At 43.0% G+C, this 13,156-nt stretch overlaps 1 protein-coding gene across 1 annotated transcript in view; it reads left to right on the top strand.

Moving 5' to 3' along the window:
- Positions 1–13,156, top strand: part of LOC110521699 (BMP/retinoic acid-inducible neural-specific protein 3-like) — a 68,737-nt gene that overhangs the window by 52,374 nt on the left and 3,207 nt on the right. The window contains exons 4-7 of the mRNA XM_021599482.2: positions 1,858–2,048; positions 9,793–9,898; positions 10,283–10,519; positions 12,707–12,929. Of these exons, the coding sequence (XP_021455157.1) occupies positions 1,858–2,048; positions 9,793–9,898; positions 10,283–10,519; positions 12,707–12,929 (757 nt within the window). The remainder of the gene's footprint in view (positions 1–1,857; positions 2,049–9,792; positions 9,899–10,282; positions 10,520–12,706; positions 12,930–13,156) is intronic.

The raw sequence follows: 13,156 nt of genomic DNA, 5'->3' as shown, positions 1-13,156 counted from the left end.
TCATGCCAGGTAGTCCTGAGGCATGGTCCTAGGGCTCAGGTCCTCTGAGAGAGAGAATGAAAGAGAGAAATAGAGAATTAGAGAGAGCATACTTATATTCACAAAGGACACCGGATAAGACAGGAGAAGTACTCCAGATATAACAAACTGACCCTAACCCCCCGACACATAAACTACTGCAGCATAAATACTGGAGGCTGAGACAGGAGGGGTCAGGAGATACATTGTCAATGCAGGTCCAATAAGGAAAAACCTAGCTAAATAGCAATAATTTGTTTCCGCAGAGACTTATGGTGTGTTTGTAAATTTCCACCAGTGTGTCAGAGTGTGTTCTGGGTTGTTTCTTAATTCAGAGTGTTGTCAGATTGTCTGTTCGTAAATCCGGAGCATTCAGAGCACACACTGACCCTCTGGCCGAGGTGAAGGGTTGATCCGAGCGTTCTGACCTTGCAACGGCAGTCAAACACTCAAGCTAACTGGCTAAAGTTGGCAAGCTCGCTAGCTACTTCCAGACACAAATAAGAGAACACCCCACTCTGATAATTTTACTTACCCTAGCATAGCTTGTTTGGATGTTTTTAATTTATCTAGAGCCTAAGTGACTTTAACTGTGGTGCTGGCAACAATTTTATGACATGTTTTTTACAACATTTATTTACACTGGTCATATTCAACGAGGGTTGCGTGTTAGTAAATAAATAAAAATATTCTGCGCTCTGGCACACAGACGATAGTGCTCTGAGAACAGTGTAGATGGCCATAGTGAATTTACGAACGCACTGTTATTATTTTGCAGCAGCTTCTGATGACTTAACGTGGCGAGTGATGAACCTATATTTCTCCGTACCTTCAATGTTGCAGACATGACGCAAGTGGCGCTATGCTGGCGCTATGCTATCAATTCCTCTCATGTCCCTTTTTTTAAATTCTATTACCATGCTAGTTGGCAATGTTATTTTCCCTTGCTTGCTAGCTAACTCTGGCTAACACAGTCACGTTAAACAATGCCTATGGCTAACAAACAATACAGCCACAATAACAGCAAAGTAGCATTTGCGTTGGTTTAGGCTGTTTTCTACTGGCATTTATTTGGATAGATCCATAACAATGAGCTGATGTGCAATTTCGCCTGGCATAGAAAAGTTGTTTAACAACCCAATTCAACAACAGTTGCCGAAAACAGCTGGTCAAACTAAATATTTTTCCTTGACTGTGGTATAAGCGGGATAAATGCTTCCACTCTGTACATTACCTTGGAACGAATGAAGTCTGCAGAGGGACTCTGCTTATGCATCGGCCGTCTCACTGAGTTTCCAAGGTAATGTACAGATCGGGAGCATTTATCCCTTATATCTACCACGGCTAAGGGCTGTGATGTGAAGCAGGGTGCCTGTATGCCGTTCTTAGCCGTGGTACAGTATATTGTCTATATATCACAAACCCTTGAGGTGCCTTATTGCTATTATTAACTGGTTACCAACAGAAAAAGATCAGGAAACAAGTGTTTTGGAATCGTACTTGTGGTATATTGTCTGATCTACACACTGCTGAAATGTTGTTTCTCCCAATCAACATCCAGGACCCAAACTTCCTGGTTTATAATTGTTCATATACTACCAAATTGCACCTGGTTAATAGTCATAATCACTGGCACTGAATAATACATTGATATTACATTTTATTGCCATTATTACTAACAGTTGGTTATGTAGTTCAGACTGTCTAAATAACACCAGCTGACATTTGTATAAACTGTTTCAACCATGTTAGCCATCAAACTTTTTCCCAACCTTTGTAACAAAGCCTGTTTAAACACCGTCAGCAAACATTGTCCCAACGCTGTCTTTCTGTTTGCAGGGGAAGAGGCCTTAGCGATATTTGTGGACAAGAGGAAGCTGAGTAAGAAGCCCGAGGTGAGCGACTACTCTGGCAACTCGTCCAGTGTTACTCTGGAGGTTCTGCACCAGTTGGCTGCCTCCTACTTCATCGACAGAGAGAGCACTTTGCGCAAGCTGCACCACATCCAGATAGCATCCACAGCCATCAAGGTAAACCTACAAGTTGCACTACATCCAGATCACATCAGACATACACAGACAAACATACAGTACACACTCTGACTTTCGGACAGACTCATAACTGCAATCAGACTTCTGCAATCAGCCATTTCCCAACAATGCAGTAATATGCAGTAATTATAATAATATAGATAATAAATAAATCTAAAATAATAAAATAAAATATATATTAAACAAATCAAAAACACAAATATGGGTTGAAAAACACGAGAATGTGGGTATACACTGCGTATTAGAAACATTAGGAACACCTTTCTAATATTGAGTTGCACACCCCCTTTTTTCCCTCAGAACAGCCAATTCGTCAGGGCAGGGACTCAAGGTGTTGAAAGCATTCCACAGAGATGCTGGCCCCTGTTGACTCCAATGCTTCCCACAGTTGTCAAGTTGGCTAGATGTCCTTTGGGTGGTGGACCATTCTTTATACAGACGGGAAAATGTTGAGCGTGAAAAACCCAGCAGCGTTGCAGTTCTTGACTCAAACCAGTACACCTGGCACCTACTTCCATACCTAGTTCAAAGGCACATTTTTTGTCAAAATGCCACACCTACACAATCCATGTCAACTATCTCAAGGCTTAAACCTGTCTCTTCCCCTTCATCTACACTGATTAAAGTGGATTTAACAAGTAACCTCAGTCAGGGATCATATCTTTCACCTGAATTCACCTGGTCAGTCTGTGTCACGGAAAGAGCAGATGTTCTTAATGTTTTGTATACAATTCAGTACCAGTACCTTAGTGCAGTGGTTGAGATAGGTTAATACATAATAAGTGACTGGTAGCTACTGGTAATATATACAGTACCAGTCAAAAGTTTGGACATCTACTCATTCAATGTTTTACCTGTATCGAGTCAATGTGCGTGGGTACAGGTTAGTTAAGGTAAATAGTAGATGTAGGTAGGGGTAAAGTGACTATGCATAGATAGTAAACGGTGACTAGCAGCAGTGTAAAATAGGGGGGGGGGGGGGGGTTCAATGTACAGTAAATAGTCTGGGTGGCCATTTGATTAATTGTTCAGCAGTCTTATGACTTAGTGGTAGAAACTGTTAAGGAGCCTTTTTGACCTAGACTTGGCGCTCTGGTACAGCTTGCCGTGCGGTAGCAGAGGCAACAGTCTATGACTTGGTTGACTAGAGTCTTTGACACTTTTTTGGGCCTTTCTCTGACAGTATATAGGTTCTGGATGGCAGGAAGCTTGGCTCCAGTGATGTACTGGGCCGTACACACTACCCTCTGTAGCGTCTTACGGTCGGATGCCACACAGTTGCCATACCAGACTGTGATGCAACTGGTCAGGATGCTCTCGATTGTGCAGCTGTAGAACCTTGTGAGGATCTGGGGACCCATGCCAAATATTTTCAATCTCATGATGGGGAAAATGTGTTGTTGTGCCCTCTTCACAACTGGTTTGATGTGTTTGGAACATGTTTGTTTGTTTGTTGGTGATGTGGACACCAAGGAACTTGAAACTCTTGACTCACTCCACAACAACTCCGTCGATGTTAATGGGGGCCTGTTCGGCCCTCATTTTCCTGTAGTCCACGATCAGCTCCTTCGTCTTGCTCATGTTGACGGAGAAATTGTTTTCCTGGCATCACACTGCCAGGTCTCTGATCTCCTCCCTATAGGCTGTGTCATCGTTGTCGGTGATCAGGCCTACTACTGTAGTGTCGTTAGCAAACTTAATGATGGTGTTGGAGTCGTGATTGGCCACGCTGTCGTGAGTGAACATGGAGTACAGGAGGGGACTAAGCACGCATGTGAGGGGCCCCCGTGTTGAGGATAAGCATGGTAGATGTGTTGTTGCTTACCTTACCACCTGGGGTGGCCCTTCAGGAAGTCCAGGATCCAGTTGCAGATGGAGGTATTTAGACCCAGGGTCCTTAGCGGGCACTATGGTGTTGAAGGCTGAGCTGTTGTCAATGAACAGCGTTCTCACATTTGTGTACCTTTTGTCCAGGTGGGAAAGGGCAGTGTGGAGTGAGATTGAGATTGCGTCATCTGTGGATCTGTTGGGGCAGTATGCAAATTGGAGTGGGTCTAGGGTTTCCGGGATGATGGTGTTGATGTGAGCCATTACCAGATTTTCAAAGCATTTCATGGCTGCTGACATGAGTGTTACGGGGCGGTAGTAATTTAGGCTGTTTAACTTCGCTTTCTTGGGCACAGGAACTATGGTGGTCTGCTTGAAACATGTTGGTATTACAAACTCGGTCAGGAAGAGGTTGAAAATGTCTGAAGACACTTGCCAGTTGGTCCGCTCATGCTCTGAGTACACGTCCTGGTAATCTGTCTGGCACCGCATACTTGTGAATGTTGACCTGTTTGAAGGTCTTTCTGAAAACTTTGGCTACAGAGAGCGTGACCACTCAGTTGTCCAGAACAGCTGGTGCTCTCATGCATGCTTCATTCTTGCTTGCCTCGAAGCATGCATAAAATACATTTAGCTTGTCTGGTAAGCTTGTGTCACTGGGCTGCCCACAGGCTAGGTTTCCCTTTATAGTCCATAATAGTTTGCAAGCCCTGCTACATCCGATGAGCTTCAGAGCCGGTGTAGTAGGATTCGGTATTGACGCTTTGTCTTTTTAATGGTTCGTTTGAGGACAGCAGGATTTCTTATAAGTGTCCGGATTAGTGTCCCTATCTTTGAAACTAGTGAGGATGTTGCCTCTAATCCATGGCTTCTGGTTGGGATATACAGTTGAAGTCAGAAATATACATACACCTTAGCCAAATACATTTAAACTGTTTTTCACAATTCCTGACATTTTAATCCAATTAAAAATTCCATGTCTTAGGTCAGTTAGGATCACCACTTTATTTTAAGAATGTGAAATGTCAGAATAATATTAGAGAGAGTGATTAATTTCAGCATTTATTTCTTTCCTCACATTCCCAGTGGGTCAGAAGTTTAATGTTTCGGGTAGCCTTCCACAAGCTTTCCACAATAAGTTGGGTGAATGTTCAATTTTCTAATTTTCCATTCCTCCTGGCAGATCTGGTGTAACTGAGTCAGGTTTGAAGGCTTCCTTGCTCGCACACGCTTTTTCAGTTCTGTCCACAAATGTTCTATAGGATTGAAGTTAGGGCTTTGTGATGGCCTCTCCAATACCTTGATTTTGTTGTCCTTAAGACATTTTGCCACAACTTCGGAAGTATTCTTGGGGGTCATTGTCCATTTGGAAGACACATTTGCGACCAAGATTTAACTTCCTGACTGATGTCTTAAGATGTTGTTCAATATATCCACATCATTTTTCCTCCCTCATGAAGCCATCCATTTTGTGAAGTGCACCAGTTCCTCCTGCAGCAAAGCACCCCCACAACATGATGCTGCCACTCCTGTGCTTCATGTTGGGATGGTCTTCTTCGGCTTGCAAGCCCCTTTCCCTCCAAACATAACAATGGTCATTATGGCCAAACAGTTCTCCAAAAATTATGATCTTTGTCCCCATGTGCAGTTGCAAACTGTAGTCTGGCTTTTTTATGGCGGTTTTGGAGCAGTGGCTTCTTCCTTGCTGAGTGGCCTTTCAGGTTATGTTGATATAGGACCTGTTTTACTGTGGATATTGATACTTTTGTACTGGTTTACTCCAGCATCTTCACAAGGTCCTTTGCTGTTGTTCTGGGATTGATTTGCACTTTTCGCACCAAAATACGTTCATCTCTAGGAGACCGCAACGTCGTTGATGCAATTATTGAGAAAGCCGGTGACTGTGGTGGTATACTCCTCAATGCCATTGGATGAATCCCGGAACATATTCCAGTCTGTGCTAGCAAAACTGCCCTGTAGCGTAGCATCCCCGTCATCTGACCACTTCCGTATTGAGTTAGTCACTGACAGTTCCTGCTTTAGTTTTTGCTTGTAAGCAGGAATCAGGAGGATATAATTATGGTCAGCTTTTCCAAATGGAGGGTGAGGGAGAGCTTTGGAGGCATCTCTGTGTGGAGTAGAGGTGGTCTAGAGTTTATTTCCCTCGTGACAGAAATCCGGTGAAATTGATTTAAGTTTGTCTGCATTAAAGTTCCCGGCCACTAGGAGCACCGCTTCTGGATTAGCAGTTTCTTGTTTGCTTATGGCCTTGTACAGCTCGTTGATTGCGGTCTTAGTGCAAGCATCGGTTTGTGTTGGTAAATAGATTGCTACAAAATATAGATATGAAAACTCTCTAGGTTGATGGTCTGTCTACAGTTTTTCATGAAGTACTCTACCTCATGCGAGCAAGACATCGCGCACCAGCTGTTATTGACAAATAGACACACCCCCACCCCAGAAATAGCTTACCGGACATAGCTGTTCTGTCCTGCCGATGCACAGAAAACCCAGCCAAATGTATATTATGTGTCGTCGTTCAGCCACGACTCTGTGTAACGTAAGATATTGCAGTTTTTAATGTCCCGTTGGTAGGATAGTCTCGAACGGAGATCATCCAGTTTATTTTTCAGTGATTGCAGGTTGGCCAATAGAACAGATGGTAGAGGATGTTTACACACTAGCTAATGAATTCTAACCAGGCACCCCAATCTCCGCCACCTGTATTTCCGTCTTTTCTTCACGCGAATGACTGGGATTTGAGCCTGGTCTCAGACAAACAGTATACCCTTCGCGTTAGACTCGTGAAAAAAAAAATCTTTGGAGTTGGAGGTGAGTAATCGCTGTATTGATATCCAGAAGCTCTTTTCAGTCATAAGAGATAGCTTCAACATTATGTACAAAAGAAGTTACAAACAATGCCGGGGAAAAAAATAGCACAGTTGGTTTGGAGCCCGTAAAACGAAAGCAATCCCCTTCGGTGCCATTGTACTGATTTACATAAGTATTCAGACCCTTTACTCAGTACTTTATTGAATCACCTTTGGCAGAGATTACAGCCTCAAGTCTTCTTGGGTATGACGCTATAAGATTGGCACACCTGTATTTATGGAGTTTCTCCCATTTTTCTCTGCAGATCCTCTCAAGCTCTCTCAGGTTGGATGGGGAGCGTCACTGCACAGCTATTTTCAGGTCTCTCCAGAGATGTTCAGGTTCAAGTCCTGGCTCTTGATGGGCCACTCAAGGACATTCAGAGACTTGTCCTGAAGCCACTCATGCGTTGTCTTGGCTGTGTGCTTAGAGTTGTTGTCCTTTTGGAAGGTGAACCTTTGCCGTAGTCTTACGGCCTCAGTGCTCTGGGGCAGGTTTTTATCAAGGATCTTTCTGTACTTTGTTCCGTTCATCTTTCCCTTGATACTGACTAGTCTCCCAGTCTCTGCCGCTGAAAAACATCCCCACAGCATGATGCCGCCACCACCACCATGCTTCACCGTAGGGATGGTGACAAGTTTCTTCCAGACGTGATGCTTGGCCTGAACACTTTCCAAATGCACTGTATATTAATTTATTTTGAAATGTTTCTTATCCTACACCCGAAAATGTGCATACACCTTTTGAAAATAGGAAAGAAAAATCTTCCCTATCCTTCATGTTTCTATATAGTGAAAATCACAGCTGTTTATGACAGAGCAAACTATGAATAACTACTATCAAAGCTCTCTACTACCTCAACCATAGAGCTTGTTGGGAGGTCAGGCATTTTGTATCACAGCAGATGTAGTCACTCCTCATATAGCAAGACGCGCTGCTTTGTCTGTTCTGTTGGGAGTAACTTTAATAGTGTGTATGTATGTGTGAGTGCCGGATTTCATTTTTCAAAGGCAGAGATTAGTTCAGAGTATCAGGTGAGAGCAGAGCGGCAGAAAGGTTGAGCAGAGGGAATGATTGACAATTTCCCTGACTAAATCAATGGTGATATCCCCACCTGACCCAGACCATGGTTGGCAGTGTGTCTGCAGAATGATGAACAATGAGAAAACGTTTCTCGGCAGCGGGGCTCTCACAACACCGTGAGGATTCATATTTATTTCCACTCAGAACAGTATTGCATTATGTTCCCATTATGGCAGCATTGAATTTTTTATGTTTCCGCCCTGCTACTCAATCGATTGCTCTTTTTTGTCACAGGTGCACTGTATCCCAGCAGTCTTAAAGCTACATTCTGTACCTTTCATTTTCAGTCTAAAGTCCTGCCCCTGCACTTGCCAGTAAGTCTTGGGCAATTGTAAAAGTGCTTACCACGTCATTTAAATAACCACCTTTCCTCATATCTTCCTCATCTTTGCTTCATCAAGCTACTGTATCATATACCTATCTATCTCCTTACCCTCTAGTGGTCATGAAGAAAAGCAGAAGCAGAGAAAGAGAAAAATAAGCTCAGCAGACTGTACTGGAACACAGCCCCTCTCTGTACTACATGTGAAACCTCCTCCAGCAGCAACACAGAGATACAGCTCGCCAATAATGTGCATTAAGCATTTAGTAATATACCAGAATGTATCTGCAATAAAAAGTACCTGCTATCCATAGAGTAAATGGATTGCCGTGCTCATCAGTCAACATTATGCCATATGGGCTATCATATATGTCATTTCAAGTAATACTCTTAATAGATTAAATATTCAAGTGTCCCAAAACGTTGTTCCTCATTTCTACGGTCTTACCAGCAGTAAAATCCCATATGAAGGAAATTTGTGATTTACAATGTGCTGTAAATAATAATGGCAAAATCATTCCACACAGATTCTCCCCTTTCTCTGATTAGCATATTCTATTCATTTTCCTAGACACCCAGGTTTTGCTAGGTTCAAGGTTTGATTTAATAGCTCCAGAAGTTTCCCTGTATATAGTATTATAATCAGGTCTCTCTCTAGTTTTTCTCTCTGTCAGCACTCTGGGATTGTGTTTGATTGTGTAACTGATGGACTGACCCTTGTTTTCTCGCCACATCCATCTGTCTCTCTGCCACCAACTGTCCTGTGACAGGCCAAACCTGGTCATGTCTCTGGGCTGACAACACTGTCCCTCTCCTACAAAGGGAGAAAAATGGCAATCAGTTAGGTGCTCTCCACCATGTAACCTCAAACAGAAAGAGAAAAGACATCTCATGTTGCAAATGAGGTAGAAAGGATGATCAGGTCTGGCAGATATGTTTTGCCATGAAAAGGTCAGGAGAGATGTCTCAGTCATTACGACAGAAAAGACCTGCCATGGCCGAGTTGTTTGAGGCCCTCCTTTTCAACACCACTCTGATGTTTCTCTTTTCTTTGAGTGGGAGAGAATAAGAACAGCAACGCTGCCATTTTCTCTGTGGGTGCATAAGAATGAATGTAATGAAGGAATCCATGTAATCAATTCAGTGTCTGTGGGTGGAAGGAAGGAGAAAGAGAGCGGAGGAGAGGAGAAGGCGTACTGTAAATGTGCTCTACCACTGTGCAATGTTCAGTGTCTCTCTGCTAGCTGTGATTCAGTATCTACTCAGAGCTGTGGGTGATGGTTATTAAGGGGCCTGTGTAATGTGTGTAATAGGGGCTTGGCTACAGGGGCACAGGAAGAAGGGGCACAGAAAGCAGAAAACCATTGCTGAACACTCATCTCACCAGGGAACTCACATTCTCATCACTTCATTGCATTTTCCCAGCAGAGAGCAACCTCTCTCAGAAGTGTTTCCTTTGTCACATACAGAAGTACTGTAGAAGTAGTGTTTTTCCTCCATATTTTTAGTTTGATATTTCATTCGGGCATACTGATGTAATAGTATGGCAAAGCATACAAATGTTGCTGTGATGTTATAAGGAATGTGCATTAAAAGCTTTGAATGTTTGTTGTTGCCAAGGTAACAGAGACCCGGACAGGCCCTCTCGGATGCAGTAACTATGACAACCTTGATTCTGTCAGCTCTGTTCTGGTTCAGAGTCCGGAAAACAAAGTCCACTTGCAAGGTCTGTATTATATATTTTCTTGATTACGTATTCCCAGAATGCAAATCCTATACACCATTGTCACGCTCCACACCAGTGCTTTGGAATCAACCACAAAAAAGCAAAAGAAAAATATGAAATATGGTTTATAGCACATCCTATCATAAATTCCCATACAATAGCATCTTCAAAGAGATCCACACATCCCATTTCAACGATTGTATAGAGTAAAATACAGTTATTGGTATGCTCTTACATTGTTAGTCTACCAAGGCTAACAACTACACTTGCACTGCCTTGCAATTCACTCACTATAGATCACAAATTGTTGTCCTCTTATACAGTACCATAACAGTACACCTTAATGGTGGTTTTAAATCCTGGCTATGTTGTGTTGTTTTACAGGCCTACAGGTTATCCTGCCAGACTACCTGCGGGACAGTTTTGTCCAGGCTGCTCTCAGTTACATCGCCTGTAACGTGGAAGGGGGCTTCATCTGTAAGGACAATGACTGCTGGTGCAAGTGTGACCCCAAGTTCCCAGAATGCAACTGTCCCTACATGGACATCCAAGCCATGGAGGACAGCCTGCAGAGAATCACTGAGACATGGGGGACACTTTACAAGGAGTTTGAGGACTCAGGTGAAGATAAACGTTTTGGATCCTCTTTGATCTTTAGATGCTGAAACTATTAAACTTTTAATTTGATATATGAAGTGTCCAGTGCAACTCAGTTGTCATGCAGCATTTACGAAATGTCTTCAGCTAGCTTAGCTCTAAACGTAGTCGCTGCGCATGCAGTTGATAGTTTATATATTCATATGTGGACAATCTTTGGATAGTTTTTGTAGGGGACTATGTGAGCTGAGTAAAAGTGTTTTATCATATGTCACGCAATTAAAGGTGGAGGGCCGTTCCTTGGTGTGTACCCCAGACATTATGATTTACGGTGTAAACCGTAATGAGTCACAGTGAAACCTGGGGGACTTGGCACACAGTCTGTGTGCAGCAAATCACAACCTGATAGGATTGGATAAAAAAACAACATCTCGAGCAGATTAATCATCCATGAAACACATTTATTAACATTCCAGCATTTTCACATCGGTGTAGTAACAACGTATGAATGAGAGCACTTAGCATAATGTTGGGATATTATTGCCTCTCTAGGTCACCCTGTAGTGGCCACTATTTCTGAGGTGAATTCAGAATGGATGGGCCTTTTTTCTCTTCAAATTTTTTTGGTGTGTGAAATATCTATAAGTGCAATTACTTTCAAAGTTGATGTTTTAAGAGCAGAGAGGAGAGTGCAGGCGTGTGAGAGTGCCAGGAATAAAGAGTTTCTCAGGTGAGGTCGTAAACATGTCCTTCGGTAAAGGATGTCAAAGACGTTTCAACATTCAGCGGAATGGGATGCTAGCAGGAAGAAAATAAACCTGGAAACATGGAGCATGGCAGTACTGGAACCAATGACATTGTTCTCCTTTGGCCTTGAGGAATGTGGCAACATGCATGAAGTGATCTTATGCTCTTTCTTTTCAAACATACAGAAAACATTTTTCCAAAAGGATTCTTTGGCCATCTCCATAGGATAATTCTTTTTGGATCCTATTACCCACTGGGCACACACTGGTTGAATCAACTTTGTTTCCATGTAATTTCAAATTACGTAGATCCAAAGTGGAATAGACGTTGACTGAACGTCTGTGCCTAGTGGGTAGCCTTTCTTGACGGACTATTTTGTTTCAATCAAAGCATATATACTGCCTAATGGCGCACGCTGTAGATTATTAGCCACATGAGGGGGAAGAAATGTGACTCCTCAGCTTCAGATTAGAAATGACCGAGGAGGTGTTTTTGGTGTAACATATTATACTGTAGGTGCCTATGCTACAGTATGCTATCATATTTGGTTCTGCTAGGCTATGTAAAATACTAATTCATCATTGTGTGATCTTGTGAGACATTGATTCAGCTTTTATCTAACTTTAGGCTACTAAATGAACACTATTGTGAGAAGTGATAATAATCATAAGTGATGAGAAGTATTATTAGGCGTAGGCAACAGTTCTTGATTAAGGTTACTTAAAGCGATTTGAGCGCCTTTGAATCATGGTGCTGAAATGACAGCACCATAACCAAGTGGTCGTTCTGGGTTTCATTGCGCAGGAGGGGGTCTGTGGAGTTTTATGAACTTCAGGGCAGACATGCTGTCAATTTGGATCCTAGATCTTGTTGGTGTGATAAGGTTCATGCAGTGGATGAGTTTGTCTGCATACGCAATTGAGGTGGTGCATTTCTGTAAGCTAAGCACATGTACAGTAGGGCGAGATCAAGTGAGTTGTACATGTGCCCCATGTCCATAACACAATGTTTTGAGGACAAATGTTTCAGCAACCCCTGGTAGAGTTTTCTGTCTGTGGCTGTTCTTGTCCTGGTGGATTTGGCCTGCTCAAAGTTGTCAAGCCTCTGACCGTTGGGCCTCTGCACACACGCCTACAGATATTCATCATTTGCGCCACCTCCAGAGAGAGAGACTACAGGGAAGAAACCACAATTGTCGTACCTGTAGGCTGCTATAGCCTACATATCTATTTAGTTTGTCATTCTTTTGTTTTCATGGAACTTTTGCGGTGTGACATATTATTTATTTAGAGTTGACCAGAATACTTTTTTTACGTTACCAACTCTATGTATTCTCAAATTTTAAAGTGATGGTGCACGGTCCCCTCACGCTACGGCAGCACTAGATCCCTATTCACCTGGCCATATTCATGAAATGTTAATTTCAAAACAATCACCTTTTAATTTTCACTCTCTTTCTGCCAGATGAGTTCAAGACCTTTCTGACGAGGCTCCCGCAGAACTTCTTCCTGAACGTGACGACAATCCAGCACCTGTGGTCGTTGGATGGCGTGTTCCAGTGGCGCTACGAGCAGCTGGAGAACAGCATGAGAGTGCTCTTCAGACGAGCCCAGAGAGTGGTGTTCAAGCTATTCAGCCTCAGCAAGAGGTGTCAGAGGCAGCCTCACATCCGTCTACCCAGAGAACTGTGAGAGTCCCACTCTGCTCCCACATTACACCTCTTACCACTGAGCCCCAATTACACTTTAATCACCCATCCAGGAAGCTGATAGCAATCCTCTCCATCTACCCCTGTGTGAGTGGGAGAAACAGGAAGCAAGCCAAGCAGTGTTTATCTACGTTATTACTGCCGCTGTGAGGAAAATGTAAAGCACTATACTTATTTTGTGACTATAGACTGTGGAGAGAGGGAGT

This window comes from Oncorhynchus mykiss, chromosome 30 (assembly GCF_013265735.2).
Source record: "Oncorhynchus mykiss isolate Arlee chromosome 30, USDA_OmykA_1.1, whole genome shotgun sequence".
In the NCBI taxonomy this organism is placed as follows: Eukaryota; Metazoa; Chordata; class Actinopteri; order Salmoniformes; family Salmonidae; genus Oncorhynchus; species Oncorhynchus mykiss.
The sequence above is the reverse complement of the archived record's forward strand: the minus strand, read 5'-3'. Positions and strand labels throughout refer to the sequence as shown.